Raw genomic sequence first — 19,712 nt, 5'->3', positions numbered from 1 at the left:
GGAGCTGAACTACCTTTGAAAGAATAGGTGAAGCTCAATTGCTTGCGGATTGGGGTAGGCCGTTTCAATAACAACATGCTTCAATGGGGCCTCGCCCACTCAACATCTTGTGCATGTGGCTCAGATTTTCAGATTTCCTACCACATTATCTACCAATGTCCTGTATATATACGGACCCCAGGATAGATATGTGAACTTAACAACGCTCGATGAACACACAATTCATTGGCTGCTGTGCCTAGATTTAACAACGTGACCTGAGGCGGCCTCAAACGCAAGAAGAAGAATAGAAGATAAGGAAAATCAAAACATTAAGGGATTTAAAATGTCCATGAATAACATGGCCACAAACATAGCCGTACGAGACCAAACCATTTGGGGGGGGGGGGGCAGAACGTAAATTTGCCCAAATCTGCACGCTTTTATAGAAATTGCCCAAATATAATGTATGCGGTGCATGATAACAGTGAAAAACTAACATAACAAGATCACCAGCTAGCTAGAGTTTCTTACCAAAGTAATCAAGATAGAACAACTGAATTCATCTTTGAAGATACCTTGCTTGTGCATTGCTCGATGCTTCTGCACTTTGGCATGGTAGGTAAGAGCAACAAATATTGTTTTACACACCACAAATAAAAAACAAGCCCACTTAAATAGTCTGTATAAAAAGTATAAGGTAGGCTACTGGTTAAAATTAGACCTATATTGACCAAGTGCACTGATTGATAGACCTTAAAGTTGAAACAATGGAGCCTGTCTGCAGTTATATGATTACACAAATCATATCAGGAAAATCAGCAACAGGAAATATATTAGTACTTACTAAAATGTACTGTATGGTTGTTTGTATTTACTGCAGGAATACATACAAGAATCCTATAATGAGAATTACACTTACAGGCAAGAAAATATACCTACCTAATTTTCTAATATTACACCCAGCATTCTCTAAAAGGAAATTTTGAAATTGATTATATTTGTAATTGGACAATATAAATGCACTCATGATAATATGATAAAACCCAAGTTTGCACATTTTACTTTAGATTCTAGGATGTCTCACCCTAATTAAGCATCTTTTTGAATGAAATTAAGATAGGTATACACATCCAGATATAATGTTTTAGGTATTGTCACGATTTCTTTCTATCTCTTACCAGGAAAAAGACTTGGAAAGATTCAATGACGTAGTTTAATGGGTCAAACCGAAAAGCAGTCAATTAAATTCACGGATAGTTCTACTGGTGAAATGATATATAAAAACGCTTGAAGGACTCCAACGAATGGTTCATCACTTCCAACAATTAATCAAAGTAATAGTAAACAGCAATAGATTCCAATGCTTGCGACTATTGATCGAGTTTAACGTGATCCACTCACAGCTTCTCATACGATTCTAATTTCAATCAGAAATTATATTAGCATCAACTTTGCTTTACAGTACTCGTATTCAATACTTCCACTCTCGATCAACAATAATCTTTGCGTCTATTAACAACTGCTACTACTACAATAATGAACTCTCATCACCAACTCATCATAATACAACTCCCATAATAATAATCTCAGAATCTCAGAATAAACATTACACAAACTACACCACTATTTATAGTTGGCTGTTCAGTCCAATAACTTCGAGAAGGTTACATCATAAAGAACCATCGTTCGGTCACGTAGCATTTAAATGTAAACAACAGAAGTCTATAGAAGGTCACGTAGGGAAAATGATTCCAGAAAACACGTTACATAATACAGATTTCGTCATCAGAGGTTACTTCAGGTCATAACCGACAATAACACAACGCACCAGAATTCCACAATGAAAATAACACGCTCGTTGAAGATACAAAGCAAGCCATCGCGAAGCATTGCACCTTGATTGTGACATACGCCCCCCCTTAGAATATTGTTGCAAACAATATAACAACACAATCAATACAAAACACACCATAAAACAATTAATTACTCAATAATCAGTTCTCATAAGTCTATCGTTGCATGATCTACCAACGATAGCTTTTCTCAAAACAATAGTCACGTTTTCTGCGAAAGTCTCCAACGTCCCCAACATCTTCAGTGCATCGGCGAGCGAGATGACCCATCTTCTTACATCGGAAACACCTCCTCTCCCGACAGTCCTTGGCGAGATGACCTTCTTTATGACAATTGTAGCAAGCCTTTTCATCAAAAAGGCAGCTCCTGGCTATGTGTCCAATCTCCCCACATCGGTAGCAGTGGTTGTCACGGCAACGTCTATTTTCCGAATGTCCGCCGTCAGCAACGCACTCCCTGGCGAAGTGTCCGCGTCTACCGCATCTATAGCAAACTCCAAATGGTCGTCGCCTGCCTCTTCTCCTCGGTTCGTCGCGCTCGTAATATCCGTCATCGTGGGATCGTTGCTGATTATCTACAGAACAATCTCGAGCAAAGTGACCATTCTTGCCACAAGAATAACAAGTAACTTCAGAATCTCTCTCAAAAACATTTCCGATTATCAGATCAACTAAAGAGTTTTGTAAACATAACGCTTTCACAGTCCCACTACAATACGGAGTTTCGATATATATCATCGCTAACGGTCCTTGGATTGAAGTGGTATCTATCCTTGTCACATGGCCAGTTTTTCCCGTTAACTGATTGTCATTTACTAAATCTCTCCTCACCATTATACCCGTAGAACCAGAATCACGTAAAACTTTTACCTTTTTGTTTCCAACTGTTCCATCCACTACTGGTAGGTAATCTTCAGGTTTTATTTCTTTATAAGCATCTTCTTTTGTCTTCTTTCCCGTTTTCTTCTCCAACTGATCATCTTCATCCGATCTCTCATTTTCAAGCGTGGGTTTAGGAATCATTAACGCACAACCACCTCGATAAACGTCCGTGTCTTTATCTTTTCCAGACTGATTGGATAAGGAAAACGACTTGTCCTTGCATTCCTTCGCTTCGTGTCCTTGCTTATTGCAACGATTGCACCACTTTCTCGATTCCTGATGATTTCTGTTAGTCTTTCTCCGTCAGTTAACAGACTTATGACCTAAGCCATTACAATTAAAACAACGTACTTCTCTTGGAACCGCACCTCCTTTAAAATTATTTGTTTGCTCCTCGTCATTATCGCATGACAACGTTTCTTCAGTCGACAACTTCTCATCATGAGCAACTAAGTACTGTTCTGCCACACTGGCTATCTCTTCTAGATTCTTTGGACTTCTCTCCATTAAATAAACAGACAGATCTTTTGAACATGAATCTGTGAATTGTTCCTTAACTATAAGGTTTGCCAATCCGTCCAATGATTGGTCGGCCCCCGAAAGTTCAAACCATTTTAACAAAAGGTTTCTTAAACGTTCAATAAATTGACCTGGACTTTCGTGTTTTTCAGGCTTTGCCTCACGGAATCTTTGACGGTATCCATGCTCGGTAAAATTGTATCGCTTTAACAGAGCTAACTTCAATCTGTCGTAGTTCATGGCTTCTTCTTGCGAAAGTCTTGAATATACATCAAGAGCTTGTCCCGATAATAACATGCTTAGCTGGGTAGCCCACGTCGACTTCTCTAATTTGGCTATTGTAGCATATCTTTCAAATCTTAACAAATAACTATCCAACTCATCTTTTTCTTCAACAAATGATGGCAAATCTGGACGTCTAACTTGCGCCAAAATAACATCTCGAGCATTATCATTAGTAGAATTAGATCGCTCACCAATGTCCAGCTTTTGTCTTTCTAATTCAAGTTTTAACTTTTCCAATTCATATTGCGCTCTTCTTTCTTCAGCTTCTGTTTCGTACTGCCATTGAGCACGTTTTTCTTCAGCTTCGCGCTGCGCTTGTTTCTCTTCAGCTTCTCGTTGAGCTTGTTTTTCTTCAGCTTCAGCTTCGCGCTGCGCTTGTTTCTCTTCAGCTTCTCGTTGAGCTTGTTTTTCTTCAGCTTCGCGCTGCGCCCGCTTCTCCTCTGCTTCAGCTTCAAGTTCTGCTTTCCTTATTTCACGAGCAGCTCTTCTATCTTCTCTTTCGTCAGCTTCTCGCTGAGCTTTTTGGTCCATTATCTTGTGATACTCTTCCATCACAAACTGAGACTTTTCATTACCAGTCAGCCCCATTCGTTCAGCCATGCTCCCTAAGTCTTCAATCATCTCATGTTTGACAGTATCCGCCATCTTGACATTAATTTATTATTCTTTCAATAAATCTTTGGTATTCTTCGGTTTTTCGGTTAAATTTTTTCGGTTTATTCCCGGACGAGCCCCCAGAATGTCACGATTTCTTTCTATCTCTTACCAGGAAAAAGACTTGGAAAGATTCAATGACGTAGTTTAATGGGTCAAACCGAAAAGCAGTCAATTAAATTCACGGATAGTTCTACTGGTGAAATGATATATAAAAACGCTTGAAGGACTCCAACGAATGGTTCATCACTTCCAACAATTAATCAAAGTAATAGTAAACAGCAATAGATTCCAATGCTTGCGACTATTGATCGAGTTTAACGTGATCCACTCACAGCTTCTCATACGATTCTAATTTCAATCAGAAATTATATTAGCATCAACTTTGCTTTACAGTACTCGTATTCAATACTTCCACTCTCGATCAACAATAATCTTTGCGTCTATTAACAACTGCTACTACTACAATAATGAACTCTCATCACCAACTCATCATAATACAACTCCCATAATAATAATCTCAGAATCTCAGAATAAACATTACACAAACTACACCACTATTTATAGTTGGCTGTTCAGTCCAATAACTTCGAGAAGGTTACATCATAAAGAACCATCGTTCGGTCACGTAGCATTTAAATGTAAACAACAGAAGTCTATAGAAGGTCACGTAGGGAAAATGATTCCAGAAAACACGTTACATAATACAGATTTCGTCATCAGAGGTTACTTCAGGTCATAACCGACAATAACACAACGCACCAGAATTCCACAATGAAAATAACACGCTCGTTGAAGATACAAAGCAAGCCATCGCGAAGCATTGCACCTTGATTGTGACAGGTATGTTGCTCTCATAGTCAAATTTCTGCAGTATTACAGGCGCTTGCTAACTGCTGACATCAGAACCAAGGGACTATACATCTGCAGTAAACTATCGTACGGTACACATAACAAATGCATGCCACTGTGCAGCAGTAACTGTTGAATGCTTGAGCTAAAAACTATAAAAATATGCTTTCTACATCATCACAAGAAACACTTTCTATGCATGCAGCTTGCCAACATTTTTTTGCAACCAGAAAAAGCAGGTCAAGTTAATGCAAACAACTGGATCTGTCTCCACAGAACAGAAGTCAAGATGTTAATGAAAAAAGGTGGAGCTGCCATGTTTCACACAAGATCTTGCAAAACAAATATTTTGCCAGCTTGCATGGCAGGTTTTGAGTTTGGAAAGCTTTGAAATAAATGAATATATTATGATTGGTTTGAGATTATATATTTCAGCAGTAGCATTTTAAATGTTGGTGAAATTAACATGACACAGTTGCATAAACAAACTAAATATATATTTTATTTTTGGGGGGGGGCGCAATTGCATCATTTTAGTTTGAGTAGTTTTATAAAAGTAATCAAACAAAGCTAAGCAACCCCACAACATTAACATTACATTTAACAGGTATAACATTTTTTTGTTAAATGTTGTGGTGTTGCTTAGCTATGTCCGTTTATGATTGAAAAAGTACTGTAACCTCTCCACCCGAATTGTTTTATAAAAGTTCACCAGATTTATATAAATTCATATTTTGTAGTTGCCCAAATCAAGATGATGCATTTATGGATATTATGAAAAAAATTAAAGACTTTGTAAATTTTGATGCCGAGGCAACTGTTTGTTTGTTTGTTTGTTTATCTTTATCCTGCATTGCGGGAAAGCGGACTTGAGCGCTATGCATCGGTGTACGCCTTCCGACGTACACCTGACCCACGCTGCAGCCGACGGCAATGACTGTTTCCGGTTGTCTACTCTACTTATGACTTAAATTTGGTACTACCTATTACTCGAAATCGATCACTAGGTAGAGGCAATTATCGTAAAGTTTCTTGCCCAGAGAAACAACAGCAAGTGCGGGTAGCTGGAATCGAACATGCAGGCTCTCGACTGCGAGCCCAACGCGCTAACCACTCGGCCACGGCTGCCGACATGCCAATGCCAAAGACATGCATCATGCCAATTTGGGCAGTTTTATAAATAGACTATGATCAGATAATTTTATACTTTTTTGTTGCCCAAATCTATACCATACAGTTATGTAAATGGGAAAAATTAATGAATTTGTTGATTTTGGGGAAACTGCCTCATGCTAATTTGGGCAGTTGCATAAACAGACTATTCAGTTTCATCAGATAATTTCATGTTTTCAGCTGCCCAAATCAACACGATGCATTTGTGAAAACTAATAAAATTAGCTATATAGCAAATTTTGTGTTTTGATTTGGGCAGTTTCACAAAAGTATTAGAGACATATTTTGGTGGCTGCCCAAATTGGCATGATGCAGTTGGTTGAATGCATTTCGTACTACAGTTTGATCACCATGCAATACAATACATCAATACGGGTGTGCCAAATGAAAATTTTGTGGCACATTTCTTGTGCAAATAAGAGGCTGTACTTAGTTTGATAGGTAAAATATATTAATTTATAGTTTTTCTTAATTCATGCAATTTTGTAGCTTTTTATATAGCAATTTTGCCCTAATAATTGCAAGATTTTGCCCGAATTCGCGACGTTTTGAAACAACAGGAGGGGGCAACTGCCCCCCTGGCTCGTACGGCTATGGCCACAAAACACACGTACATAATTTTGTCCATTCTTGTTGCAGGACCACTGCTGCAGGCCTGTAGTTGTGGTTTGTAAATTATTCTATCTTTTAGGTGACGGTGAATGGAGCTTTGTCTTTGGAGTGCTTTGTTTAGTTGCACACACTAAAAGCTGAACCATCGTTGTTTCAATTTTTTATTTGCAAAACAAGAAATTTATTTCCCAGCTGAATGAACTTCATTCAGTATTATCATCGGTTTAATGTTTCATTCTCTACAGTGAAAAGTTAGATGAAAAAGGTGGTAGCCCACACTGCTCAACTACAAAACTTGAAACTTGTGCTATTCCTGTGCGGTTTCGTTCAACACAAACTTGATAATACAGTAACTGTTGTAGAGCTGTTGCAGTGGTATCGTAGTTTTTCCATAAAACAGTTTTAACCTCAATCTCTTCTGTTTTGCATATAGTGCCCAGATAACGCTTATTTTGAAAACGGACTTCCTTGTCTAAAGGACACAGCGTATTGCGCTGATGGAGTCTGTCATAACCACGACGCACAGTGCCAGGTCATTTGGGGACCAAGTAAGTGTTTATATTGACAAAATTTTGAATAGGCTGAGCCTACTACTTTTCCTTTCAAATATACTCTACGTGGAACCTGCATTTATAAGTCAAGTTTACATATATTTTCTCAGTTTGTGTCATCACATTTTGATGCATGGATTTTGGATATGTTTGATACCAGTAGTTTTTACTGAGCAATCCTTTTAACCCTATTCGGACTAAGCTATTTTTGTGAGGTAATGGCCTGACGTGTGGACTTATTCCATCCACACTTTCATTTGCTAATAACTTTTGATATAAAAACGTTACGAGGTTGCTTTTTTCGCAAAGTTAAAGCAAAATTATTGACAAACTGGTTAAAATTTTAAGTGGACACACATACTCTACCAGTTATTTGCTATTGCTTTTTTGGTAAAAGTAGTCATTTTTTTTTTAATTTTTCTGATGTCTCCGCCATAATCTCCTGAAATCGTTATTATCTTCGTAAAAGGCACACGGTCCAGTCATGCATGTAATCCGAAATGGTCAGTAGTCATGTAGGTCACGCAGTAATCTTTGAAGGCACAAAACAATACAAATGTTTGCTAACTTGCTTGTACAAGATGATAAAGTTTTTCAGATGACCTGGCAATTTTAGGAGTAGGGTGTCAAAAACTGTTGATAACTAAACAACTATACCACATAAAAATGTCATTTTATTACTAAAACAAAGATGAATAATTTTTAGGAAAAGTCATAAAACTTCAGCTAATTTGAGCCAGTAACTTTTATGTAATCGATGAAAGTTTTAGGTATGGACGGAACCCGTCCACCCGTTAGTCCGAATAGGGTTAAGTTGATCCAGTCTTTTCTCTCTGGCTATAGAAGGACTAGAAAAGGTATCGTAAGCCTAGTCTGATTTACATCAACTTGTCTGAAAAAAAAAACGTCCAGAGAATTATAGCTTTGATTTCGTCGAAACACGTTCCATGAAATTTGAAGCCTTGAATACCTGGACGTCAACGAAATCATACAAACCAAGGGCAAAACATAATGAAGAACTGCCATCATTTCTTGTAAACTGCAACATTTCAATTTCGGCATTGTTGTTCTTTCTGAGAGTGTGCGAGATTGGGGCAGGCCAATTCAAGAGAATAGTGCAGTCGTTTCATTTTTGTGTCAAACGACAACTACCCTTTTTATCATCCCAGAATATTGACTCTCTTGGATTCTATTGGCCAAAAGTCAGCATCCAATCGTCATCATACCTTTGTCTCCCACAGTTGTTATAAATTACAAACCCAAAGATTTTTTAGTCAGTTAGATCATGCACACGTTATAGAATCGTCATCAATTTTACAAATCGGCTGCATTGCAGAGAGTTGAAAGCCCTGGAACGACGTTCGAAAGGGTGCCGGTTCGACACCGCTCAAGAGCATGCGGCTGTGTCTTTGGCAGGACATTTAAAGGCATGCCTGAAGGTGGTCACGAAGATTGACTTTCTTGCCTTCCCAGCCACTTAATCTAAATTTTCAATCACCGGGCGTAAGCCTGGATACGACAAACAAAAACAACTTTACCAGTTGGTAGGCTGACGAATTGGCCCGTTAAAAGCAAATATCTAAAGGAAAGGATAAACATCTGTTCAAATCGCAAACTTTTGCTGCTAAAGTAGGCCTATGTGAAACAAAACGTAACAAAAACCAACACCTTTTCTTCGAAAAACAAAAACAAACAAACATTAGAGTTGCGATTGGGACATTTTCTGAGCCTAAGTTTTATCCTAGACTAAGGTATTTGAAGTGTCATAACTCTAAAATTACTATATAATAGACAGTGAGAAAATTACTATTGTGGGCTCAAAATAATATTTCTTTGGCGTGAATGGACTGTAGCAGTGGAAGGTAGGGGTGAAAAAAACGAAATAGTTTAAGAAACACTGCGCTATATAATATAACCACTAACGCAGACTGCGTTGTTTTGTAATTTAATGGAATCGTGCGACATGTTGGTTAATTTCAGTCTTCTGAACTAAATAATTGTGACGTAGTGAAAAGAACTGATATAATGAATAAAGAAATGTTTTACCATGAATCTATACCAGGGGTGGGCAAACTTTTTATCTCGAGGGCCGCATTCAGAATCTGAATTTGTTCGAGGGCCGCAGTATAGTACAATTAAGATTATAAACCAAAACATCAAATCTAAACTAGTCAAAACACAAGCTTTTATTTATTTTTAAAGTGACGAAAGAAAAGGAGATTTTATATACAGTAGCCTACATGTATTACATAAAAGATCTAAAAAAAATGTTTGTCTCAGTTATTTATTTGAATACAACCCACATCAAGATAACACTTCGCCAGACGCACTTTGAGCGAATTAAACAGAATACATCTGTGAGCGAATTTACATAATCAGAAAAACTATCTCAATCGCCGCTTTTCTCTCTACCAGCACCAAGAGTCTTGGCCTTGATCCAAGACTAAAACGACAAAGAAAGTTTCATGATGCGACAGGCTGAAGTCAGAAACTTCGATTGTGACGTAGGCCTCATCGACTGTTTAGCAATGGCTGCTTTGACACTAATAATAGCCATGCATTCATGCAAGATCACTATGTGGCTGGGGAAACAAACCACTACAATGCGACAAAAAGACTATAATTTATCTTTATCAAGACGAAATTTATAAAGAAAAAGTTTAATTAAGTCATTGTAGTAATTAAAATTTTCAAGCAATTTTAGGATTATTTTTTTATGTAATTGCTTCAGGTTTTCGCGGGCCGTACAGAAAGTTGTTGCGGGCCGCATGCGGCCCGCGGGCCGTAGTTTGCCCACCTCTGATCTATACTGTAGAGTAAATCTAAGTGTTTTTGCATGAAATGTTCATAATATTGAAACACTCACCCGTTTATTTATATCATATGTGCAGCGGCCACAACTGGTCCAAATGCTTGCTACGTAACTGTAAACGCGGAGGGAAATAATAATGGCAACTGCGGTCAGTCGGGATCGACATTTCTCAAATGCAGTGCAGCGTGAGTTTTTCTTGTTAGTGTTACATCAAGACTTCCAAACTCTTTTATTGAGTCAAAACTTCAAAAAATCATTCGATCCGATTTAGCAGATGACGTCGATCAAGTTTTCTGACGTCAGTCTACTTTGGAACAACAAACTCTTAAAAAAAGATTTAGCTCAACAAACGTGGAACCATCTAACTTAGGAAATTCTCACTTTTGTATATTGTTATTAATCAGTGCTGACTGTTGATTAACTGCGTCAAAAAACTTTTGTTTTTAGCCTACCCGGGCGTAGAAGACATTGTGTATCTCTGATGGTATACTATAGCTCATTGTCCGTGTGACAATCCTATGACTATGACAAAATCACTTCGTCCTCTTAGTTATCTACTTTTGTGTCCTCTAACGTTTATCAATTTTGTTTTGTTTTTTTGTGATCAAATGTTTAATTATAAACCGACATAACTCAACAACAACTCTACATTTAACATTATAAAAACAAAAAAGCAATAAGCAAACGTTTTCGGCTAGTCATACAGCCCTTTTCAAGCCTATAAGAAAAAAAAATTCTAAAAGAAATACTAAGGAATCATACACTATCACAGCAAAAATATGGTCAAATCTAAACATTTGAGAAACTTGTTTAACTAGCTCACTCAAAATGATAACTGAGAAATTACGCAGCACAAATGTTTAATTGTTCTAGAAATGCCATTTGTGGAAAGCTTGTTTGTGTTGGGGGAGCCGATGACCCAGTGGTTGGTGGCCATTTCTTTGCGAACAACGTCAAACTAAGCAACAATGCCGTCCATAGCTGCAAGACATTACGCTCAGATTTTGGGATAATTGATGACCCCGGTCTAGTTATAAATGGTACAAAATGTGGTCCAGGAAAGGTAACTATACTTTTTTGGGGTTTTATTGAACAATTATAGCCCATAGTGACTTTACCCAGACAGCAAAATCCGTCATTTTACATTGATTCAACGTACGGGTAAAAACTGCAAAAAATGCCTGCTCTTCTTATAGCTACTGCAGGCCATTTGCACGTGACACAGTTCATTGATCATAGTTTTAAGTTTAAGCAAGGAGCATCCTAATCTACTGATGGAAAGTTTCAATTTCAGCCATCCAACATTAATGCGAACGGGATTAGCCTTTACTCTGTAAAGGGGCAGCCTTAAAACAACTGTGACTGACCAACAATCAAGAGAAAATTGAATTTGTATGAAAACTGCTTACATTGGGCGTCTCCATTGGAGAAGAGCGATAATTTGTGAATGATTGTATTTTCCGACTGGTTGGAAGCAGTTATAGAGCCCGAAATAAAGCAGGCGTGATCCACCCTACACCGCCAAGAATGCTTTGTAGTGCATTCAGTGAAAGGGAAGGATCAGGCCTATAGCTCTTTTCCGAAAATGTAACCTAAAAAGCATTTGGAGGAAAGATACTGCATATACTGGTGTAACGGTCCAGGAGTTACTGCGGTCCAAAAGTTACCGTGCTGCTGCAGCGTGGCAGTCTAGAAGTAACGTCAGACCACAAATGACCAATGCTGCCCGGCGCTTCCGAATGCAATACAAAAACAAAAATTTACAACTAAGTTTAATTGACTAGTTGCTCTCAAGCTAATGCATACCTTTTCATTTAAGATTAACCAATGCTTAAAATTGTCAATGTAACTTTTTGAGCAGTAGGAATTTCAATTATTTTCATAAAAAAAAAAAATTAATTATATTTGGCAACCCTGATAACTCTTGGACTGCGGTCACTCCTGGACCGTTACACCGGCTTAGAATGGTCCTGTAACTTTTATCGGACATATTCAGACATAACCTTATTTGACTAAAAGGTATAAACGCTCTTGCAAGGTAGGATTCAAAGAGAACTCCTCTTCAATAAAATGTGGCTTTTTGTGGACAATTTATTGTGTAGACGTTTTTGCAGGAACTAAATTTAATTACTTTGCATTTTCTTCAGTGTACTTTTTGTACTAAGACCTACTACACACTTTTCGGTACTTATTTTATTATTTCTGATAACTTTCAGGTTTGCCAAAGTGGAGTTTGTAGCCAAGTAAAACCTTTGACGTGCTCGGATTCTTGCAATGGAAATGAAGTAAGTTGGAAGCGTAAGGTTTTCGTGCAGTGCAGCCACAGCACTCTGCGGCTTTACTTGAATTCATTTTTCACTTGAACTTTTATTTAAAAATTCATCAGTGATATGATTGATTAGTAAACGATTTGTCTTGATTAATCAGTTATTTTTTCAAAAGAGCATGCAATTATAGCAAGCAAACATCTTAGGCGGACAAAACCTACAAAAATATGAGAACCCATCAGTTCATTCTTGTTTGAAATGTTGTAAAAACAAAAAATATATCCAAACCGAAACAATGGTTATAAAAAAGAAACCGAAACTCGTATTTGTAATTTATCAGGCTATGGAACAATTCTTGAATGGGTCTAAAAATTCAAATGCCTCGATACAATGATGAATAGGGATGCAACGGACGACACAGAAGTCAACATAAGATAACACAAGCAAAAACAAGCTTCCAACAAATGAAACCAATTCTTTGCAATTTAAGTATCTCCTTTAAGACAAGGTTTAGAATTTTAAGTTGCTACATTTATGCTGTTTTTGCTGCTGAAATCCGGATATCTCAACAAAAATGGCTGAAAAATTAATGCTTTTGAGATGTGTTGCTTTGGAAGAATGCAACTTATTTCATGGCTTGCAAAGAAGACAAATAAAGACATTTTACACCAAGTGAACCAAGCCAGATCTCTGTTTAAAAGTATTAAAACCAGACAATATAAATTTCTCGGCCAAGCAATAAGACAGCAAAAGCTGGAGCATCTCTCTTTAACTGGTAAAATTTTTAAAAAGCGGGCACCTGGCAAACAAACCACACTCATTTGAAACAATTTAACGACAAGACAGAAACAATCATTCATACATGACATAATAGATATATTTGGTCTAATTTATCCGCGGCTATCGATGCCTGGTTCAAGCAAGGCAATTGAAGAAAAATGTGGTTCTGATTCCAACGCGTGGAATAGGGCAAAGTAAAACTGACATAATACGATTGGCGTATTTGTGAGGTCCAAAAAACTGAAGCAGCTGTCTTCCATTACATTATGTTTAAACAAACTGCTGCCGAAACAAGTCCTAATTTAATTGGCTTAAAAATTATTTAAAGTATCTAATTAGATGAACAACCGAATTGAACGATTTGAGATAGGTGGCTACTTTTCAATTTTTACAGAAATGTGACACTTTGGGAAATTGTCAATGTCCAGCTGGATTTTCGTCACCCGGCTGCAAAGCTGTGAACAACGGGGGTAATAAAGGTGATGGAGGTCAAACGGTAACACCAGTAGATAGTAACGACAAAACCACGACAAACGATGACATTGACGCAGTCGATGACGTTGATGTGTTCATCGAAGATGGTGCAGACGACAACGATAGTACAGATAGGCCTACCGATGACGGCGACAATGGAGTGGCAAATTTTGGTAAGTTAATAAAAAGCAATTTATTGATATTGAAGCCTGGTTTTTCGCATGTCATCTCATGAGGTCGATAACTGTAGGAGTTTTAGAAACAAACCAAGATATGTTTTTGTTCAGTGAACGGAAATTGCCACTTGTTTAAAATTGGGTATCTTGATGCAACTTATCGTCACTTACACCATTTTTTGCTTATTAGATTGGCAACGGATTAGCATTATAGCTGGAACAGCTGTTGGTACACTTCTAACGTTAGGTGGAATCGGATTAACTTATGTCAAAGTCCAATCCTGTAGAAGAACGAGGTAAAAGCTTATGTTGGAATACATCAAAGACACGTACTTGGTTCTACCACCGCACAATAAAATTACAAAGAGACATACAGTACGTAATGACCGTGCATTGTTATGGAGAAAATGTGCAACAAATGTCCACTTTCATAGGGGTGATTTTTAATTTCCACCCTACACTCGGGCAGGGTGGATATTCCCGCCATAAAAGGTGGATCTTTCCTTCCTTTCAACAAAGATAGAAACTTTCTGCATAACATTATCGTAGGCTACTACTATGTTTTCACCCTAAAACAACACAAATTTCTATCCTTGGGAGTAGTTTCTTTCCATCATATAGGCTCATATAGAGGAGATCGTTCGGTCAATGAAGGAAGATAATTTTACCTTTCCAGTAAACATTTTTTCCCAATATAATCCACTGTCCAAGTAAGCTATTTAAATACCTATTATCCTTGTAGCGCATATATTGAAAATATGCAAGCTGAATTTGGGGAGGTAGGTGAACTTTGGGGGAATAGGATGAATATGTGTGAAGAAAATGAAACAAAAAAAAGATTTTCACTGGATTCTTTTTAGCCCAATGTTACAAATTTGCAGCACGTTGTACTGCTAAATATTCTATTCATTGGTACAAGATGCCGAGCTGATTAGTTTCAACAACACCGTTGTCACATTGTAGTTTACAAAATGTTTTGTGATGGGTAAATAACGTTTAATTCCAGTTTAATTGCATAGGCGACAACAACGACGACGACAACGGCGGCTTGCAAGAAGAGCAAAAACATAAAAACGTAATCTAGCATTTCTAATACACGTTTATGATGCAGCACAAATGCAAAGTTTCCAACATTGGTTTTCAAAATAATTTTAAGACTAGAAAAATCAAGTAAGTTTGTAGGTCTTTTATCAGCTGTTAAACCAACTTATAAGCTTTACATACGTACAAATAGTTTTAACAGTCGAACGTTTTCGGCTTTACTTAGGCCCCCATCATGCTTAGGCTAACCCTGTTGTGTTGTTGTGCCTTGCCTGTCTGTGGTACAAAAAGTCGAACTCTCTCCCGAAACAATGCTATAAGCTTTAGTCTGCTGCAAAGCTTTGTGAAAGCAAATTTTACATGATAGGCCTATGCTTATTACAAGTTTCGTATTTACTTCAGTGACGTATTCTCGTTCGACGTTTCATGTTTACGTCAAGTTACGTACGTACTTACGTCAAAGTTATGTATTTTTGTTTAACGTTTTGTGTTTACGTCAAGTTACATACGTAGTAACGTCAAACTTACGTATTTCCGTTTAACCTTTCGTAGGCTATTTACTATTGGTGAGCAACTTAGCAGTGATTTCTAAGTATCGATGCACAAGTCGTTTCTGAAAACAGTAAGTAGTCAGACCAATAATTTTTACGAACAGCCATTTTCGCATTTGCTTTTACATATAATTTGCGTTTCTTAAACTGACAAGGCATTTGGAGTTAATGAATTTGTTCTGTCAGCATTCGAACTTTATTAACTGCTTTACTGTATTCTCAGAACTTCTCAATGTCAAAACCAGTGATGATCGAAGAGTAGCTTAAATTCAATTCCGCATGGGAACTTAATACTTATACTACTGTGAAGCACATCGGTTTTTATGTGTAACTTTTTAGCAGCATGCATAATTGTTTTATTTTTGCACTGATTACATTTTGATTATTGTTTCTGATAAATTTTGAAAAAGCTGCCTCTGGGGTTTGTCTTTAGTAAAAAAAAACAACGTTGGCCTATACTCCGAGCCTACAATAGACTAACTTAATTTTGGTTACAATTACCGATTCACTGTAATCTCATCGCGGTAATTTCATCGTGGTAATTTCATCGCAGTAATTTCATCACATGGTAATTACATTGCATACATTGTCATCGCATTGTAATTACATCGCAAGACAGACATTGTAATTACATCGCAAGACAGACATTGTAATTACATCGCATAACCCTAACCCAGGGGTTCCCAACCTTTTTATGTTCTCGTACCACTTAGCCACCACGGATTGTCGACACGTACCACTATTTTCAGAACAACTAATTTGATCCAATATTAAATTATTTGCAAGATGATGAATCTGGATGTAAAGTCAGCGAAAGTAGCAAAATTACCAACAAAATATCACAGAGTCCATTACACCACACAGCACAGAACGCATCAGAATAACAAAGAAAAAGATACAACTAAACACAAACACAATACAACTAAATTTAATGAGATTTTTGTTTATCTTTCACCAGTTGATCGATGCGTGGCATAACTTTGCTAAAAGCACATCTGAAGTCATGTCCAGGGGCACTTAGTCGGTTTCGATTTTTTGATTTGATGTTCATAAGAATAGAAAATCCCTGCTCGCATTCCCAAGTAGAAGGAAAAATCAGTAGTTGTGGAATAGCGTGGGAGGCTAGCGTTGGGTATGAAGAAGCCATACTAAGCCAGAAGTTTATTGCAGAACATTCTTTGCGTTGTTTTTTTGCTGTCTGATCCTCCTGCATGTCTATCAGTTCCTCTTGTTCTCCTGTACCAACAGGTAGGTCGGCTGGGTCCACTGAGAAAGGATCTGTGATGTATGGGCAGCTTGTGATATCTGGAAAGTAATGCTGCAATTCAGCAGTTAGCAGCGAGAGGTGCTGGGTAATTTCTCTGGAAAAGTCATCACTGATTTCCATTTCAAGGGCTGACAGAAATTTATACATACCATAGCGCTTGTTTTCCACATTTTTCCTCCATAATTCCACCTTTCGGATAAAAGCTCCCAGTTTTGAAACAAAGTTTACGACAGTGCAGTTTTACCCTTGAAATGACAGATTTAAATGATTGAAAGCTTCAAATATATCTGACAAATAAGCCAATCTTGCATTGAATTCCTCGTCTTCCAGATCGTTTTGAAGTTCATGGTCTTTCTGTTGGAAAAATAAAAGTAATTCATTCCTCATTTCAAAAAGACGCTTAGTTGTATTTCCTCGAGAGAGCCATCGCACTTCTGTGTGATAGAGGAGACAAGTGTGGTCTGAGCCGAGATCTTCACAAAGAACTTTAAACAATCGAGTATTTAAAGCTGATGTTTTAACAAAATTTACGATTTTGACTACCCTGTTCAAGCACATTAACAACTTTGCAGGAAGAACCTTTGTGCAAAGAGCAAACCTGTGTATGAAACAGTGAACACTTATGACGCGAGGTGACACAGCTTTGACATGGGCTTGAAATCCAGACTTTCTACCGAGCATAGAGGGAGCCCCATCTGTCGTACATCCGACAAAATTTCCCCAATCCAGTTCATTTTCCTTGAAAAAATTATCTAAAGTGTTGAAAATATATTTTCCTTTTGATGTAGTGGACACCTCATGATTCAACAATAATTCCGTTTTTACAGCATCGTTCTGTGTAAAGCGGACGTAGACAAGCAGTTGGCAGCAGTTTGTGATATCTGTGGATTCATCAAGTTGTAAGGCAAATCCAAACTTCGAATCTCTTACTCCTGCAATCACTTGGTCAGTGACATCAACTGGCATTTCCTCGATGCGTCGTTTCACAGTATTGTTAGAAAGCGATACACTATCCAACTTTGCCACTGAATCTTCTCCAATCAAGTTTCTGACTAATATCTTTGCTGCTGGCAAAACAAGTGACTCCGCAATGACATGAGCTTTTTTTGTTTTGGGCCACCAGAAGAGATACTTCATAGGATGCCTTCACAATTCCGGCATTATTTCGGTTAAACTGGTCTGTGGGATCCATGCGCTGTCGCTTCACGTTCTCCCCAAGTCGCTCAAAATAACTCTTATCTCGATTCATCTTATCTGCATGATTGGACTCAAGATGCCGCTTAAGCAAACTTGGTTTCAAAGCTGCATTTGAAAGGGTTTTCATACAGATCACGCACTGAGGTAAGCTATCTCCACGATGTTGAATAGCAATAAAGCCATACTTAATATAATCTGCGCTATACTTTCGCTTCGACATTTTCAAATATTTAGACAAAAATGTAATGCTGTTCAGGATTCAGCCACTACACGTCGGAAAACCAACATCAGAATGTGCAATGTAGTCTGTGCAATTCTGCAATTGCACAGACTACATTGCACACGTAATAGTTTCGTCACAGACACCATTCACATTGCACACATAATAGTTTCGTCACAGACACCATTAAGTTCGCACAGCAGAATTGTATAAATAACAATGACAGCAGGGAGCAAGATCGACAAAAGTGGCTTACTGAGTGCAAAGAATTTAGTACGGAAAGAAATAAAAGTGTTGTTCGCATATTTTAGAAACTCAAAATTAAACAATTGTTGCAATAGGCCTACTTTATTTGACAATACTACTACATATCGCATGCAACGGAGAGCTGCTCGCGTACCACCTGAAAAGCTCCCGCGTACCACTAGTGGTACGCGTACCACCGGTTGGGAACCCCTGCCCTAACCCTTGTAGGTGGTAGCCGCAGAACGCAGCTGGGCAAGAACGCAGCTGGTGAGATAACGCAAGAACGCAGCTGGTAGCCTACGCAGCTCTCATACTGCGATGTAATTACCTGACGATGTGATATACTGCGATGTAATTACCATGCGATGAAATTACCACGACGATATTACCACGATGAAATTACCGGACACCCAATTACCAAATAAAAACGTGTTGTACAATAGGAATTGGTCTTCGTTAAAATGCATGCCACTTGTTTGTTTGGTAGAAATTTATTCGTTCTCTGTACCCTCGGACAGGGGGTCCACTCATTTTTACTCTGCTTAATGCTCTTCCATTATAATTATTTGAAAAAATACTGTTGCAGAAGCTTGATATCCAATAGATTACATCGGCGGGTTTTATCCTCTTACATCGGCAACGTTTGTGCCGATCCGCCAAAAAGTTGCCTTTGTTTGTATGATGAATCACTTTTCGCTTTGTTGTTTCTGTATTTTCCTCATGTAGGCATAAGTTTATGCTATTTCTAATGTTTTCCTGCGAGGCTAGGCTTATTTCTAGAACTAATGTTGTTCAAACTGATCGTACAAACAGTAGCGGGTCTAGGGGAGTGGGACACTTGGTCACATGACCCACCCAACCTCTAAAAAAAGTATGTAATTTTTCTCCGTTTCTAGAAATTGTTCCCACTCGTTTCAGATTAAAAGCATCCATGAATGTAATATAAAGATCAATCGCTCAAATCTAACGAATCTCATGGTCCTCTACTTACCATCGATAACCTGCTGCTGCCTTCGTTTGAATCAATTGATTTGCTTTTTGAACGCCATTGTGCATGATAATTAGGCTATAGCTTTCATGTTGTTGATGAAAATCCTATGTGTTTTATGTGGAAGATGACATGACATTGTTACCGAAAATACTTGTTCTTACTTTTTGTTGCTTTATTTTACCTCACTGTCATAAGTGTCATAAAAACAGCACTGTCTAATTGTACACAATAGTCCTACTGTATGTTGAAGTAGCCCACTGTGATGAGTTACTTTTTGTTTTGCATGCACGGATAGAGCCAGTATTCGAGGCAAAAATATTGTCATTT

The 19,712-nt window shown here is 37.9% G+C and overlaps 2 protein-coding genes and 1 pseudogene across 5 annotated transcripts in view; 1 reads left to right on the top strand and 2 right to left on the bottom strand.

Moving 5' to 3' along the window:
- The window catches only part of LOC145787648 (zinc metalloproteinase-disintegrin-like NaMP), a 31,653-nt gene extending 11,965 nt beyond the window's left edge, over window positions 1–19,688 (top strand). For 2 of the 4 annotated variants that reach the window (XR_014291424.1, XR_014291423.1), the window contains 8 exons: window positions 7,246–7,360; window positions 10,255–10,360; window positions 11,049–11,238; window positions 12,392–12,460; window positions 13,617–13,869; window positions 14,063–14,168; window positions 14,892–15,042; window positions 15,688–19,688. Coding sequence is in view for 2 of the 4 variants with exons in the window: in XM_082599435.1 (XP_082455561.1) it covers window positions 7,246–7,360; window positions 10,255–10,360; window positions 11,049–11,238; window positions 12,392–12,460; window positions 13,617–13,869; window positions 14,063–14,168; window positions 14,892–14,943 (891 nt within the window). In the remaining 2 variants the exon portion in view is untranslated. Of the gene's footprint in view, window positions 1–7,245; window positions 7,361–10,254; window positions 10,361–11,048; window positions 11,239–12,391; window positions 12,461–13,616; window positions 13,870–14,062; window positions 14,169–14,891 lie in introns of all 4 variants that reach the window. The other 2 variants (XM_082599435.1, XM_082599433.1) reach the window with 2 other exon arrangements.
- Window positions 16,393–16,878, bottom strand: LOC145787649 (zinc finger BED domain-containing protein 5-like). Its single transcript, XM_082599436.1, has one exon. It carries the CDS (start codon window positions 16,876–16,878, stop codon window positions 16,393–16,395), a length of 486 nt encoding a protein of 161 aa, XP_082455562.1.
- On the bottom strand, window positions 16,972–18,148 carry LOC145787151 (zinc finger BED domain-containing protein 5-like; annotated as a pseudogene).
- Window positions 19,689–19,712: the final 24 nt, after the last annotated feature.

Source organism: Aplidium turbinatum, chromosome 18 (assembly GCF_918807975.1).
Source record: "Aplidium turbinatum chromosome 18, kaAplTurb1.1, whole genome shotgun sequence".
Lineage (NCBI taxonomy): Eukaryota > Metazoa > Chordata > Ascidiacea > Aplousobranchia > Polyclinidae > Aplidium > Aplidium turbinatum.
This window is presented reverse-complemented; position numbering and strand designations above follow the sequence as displayed.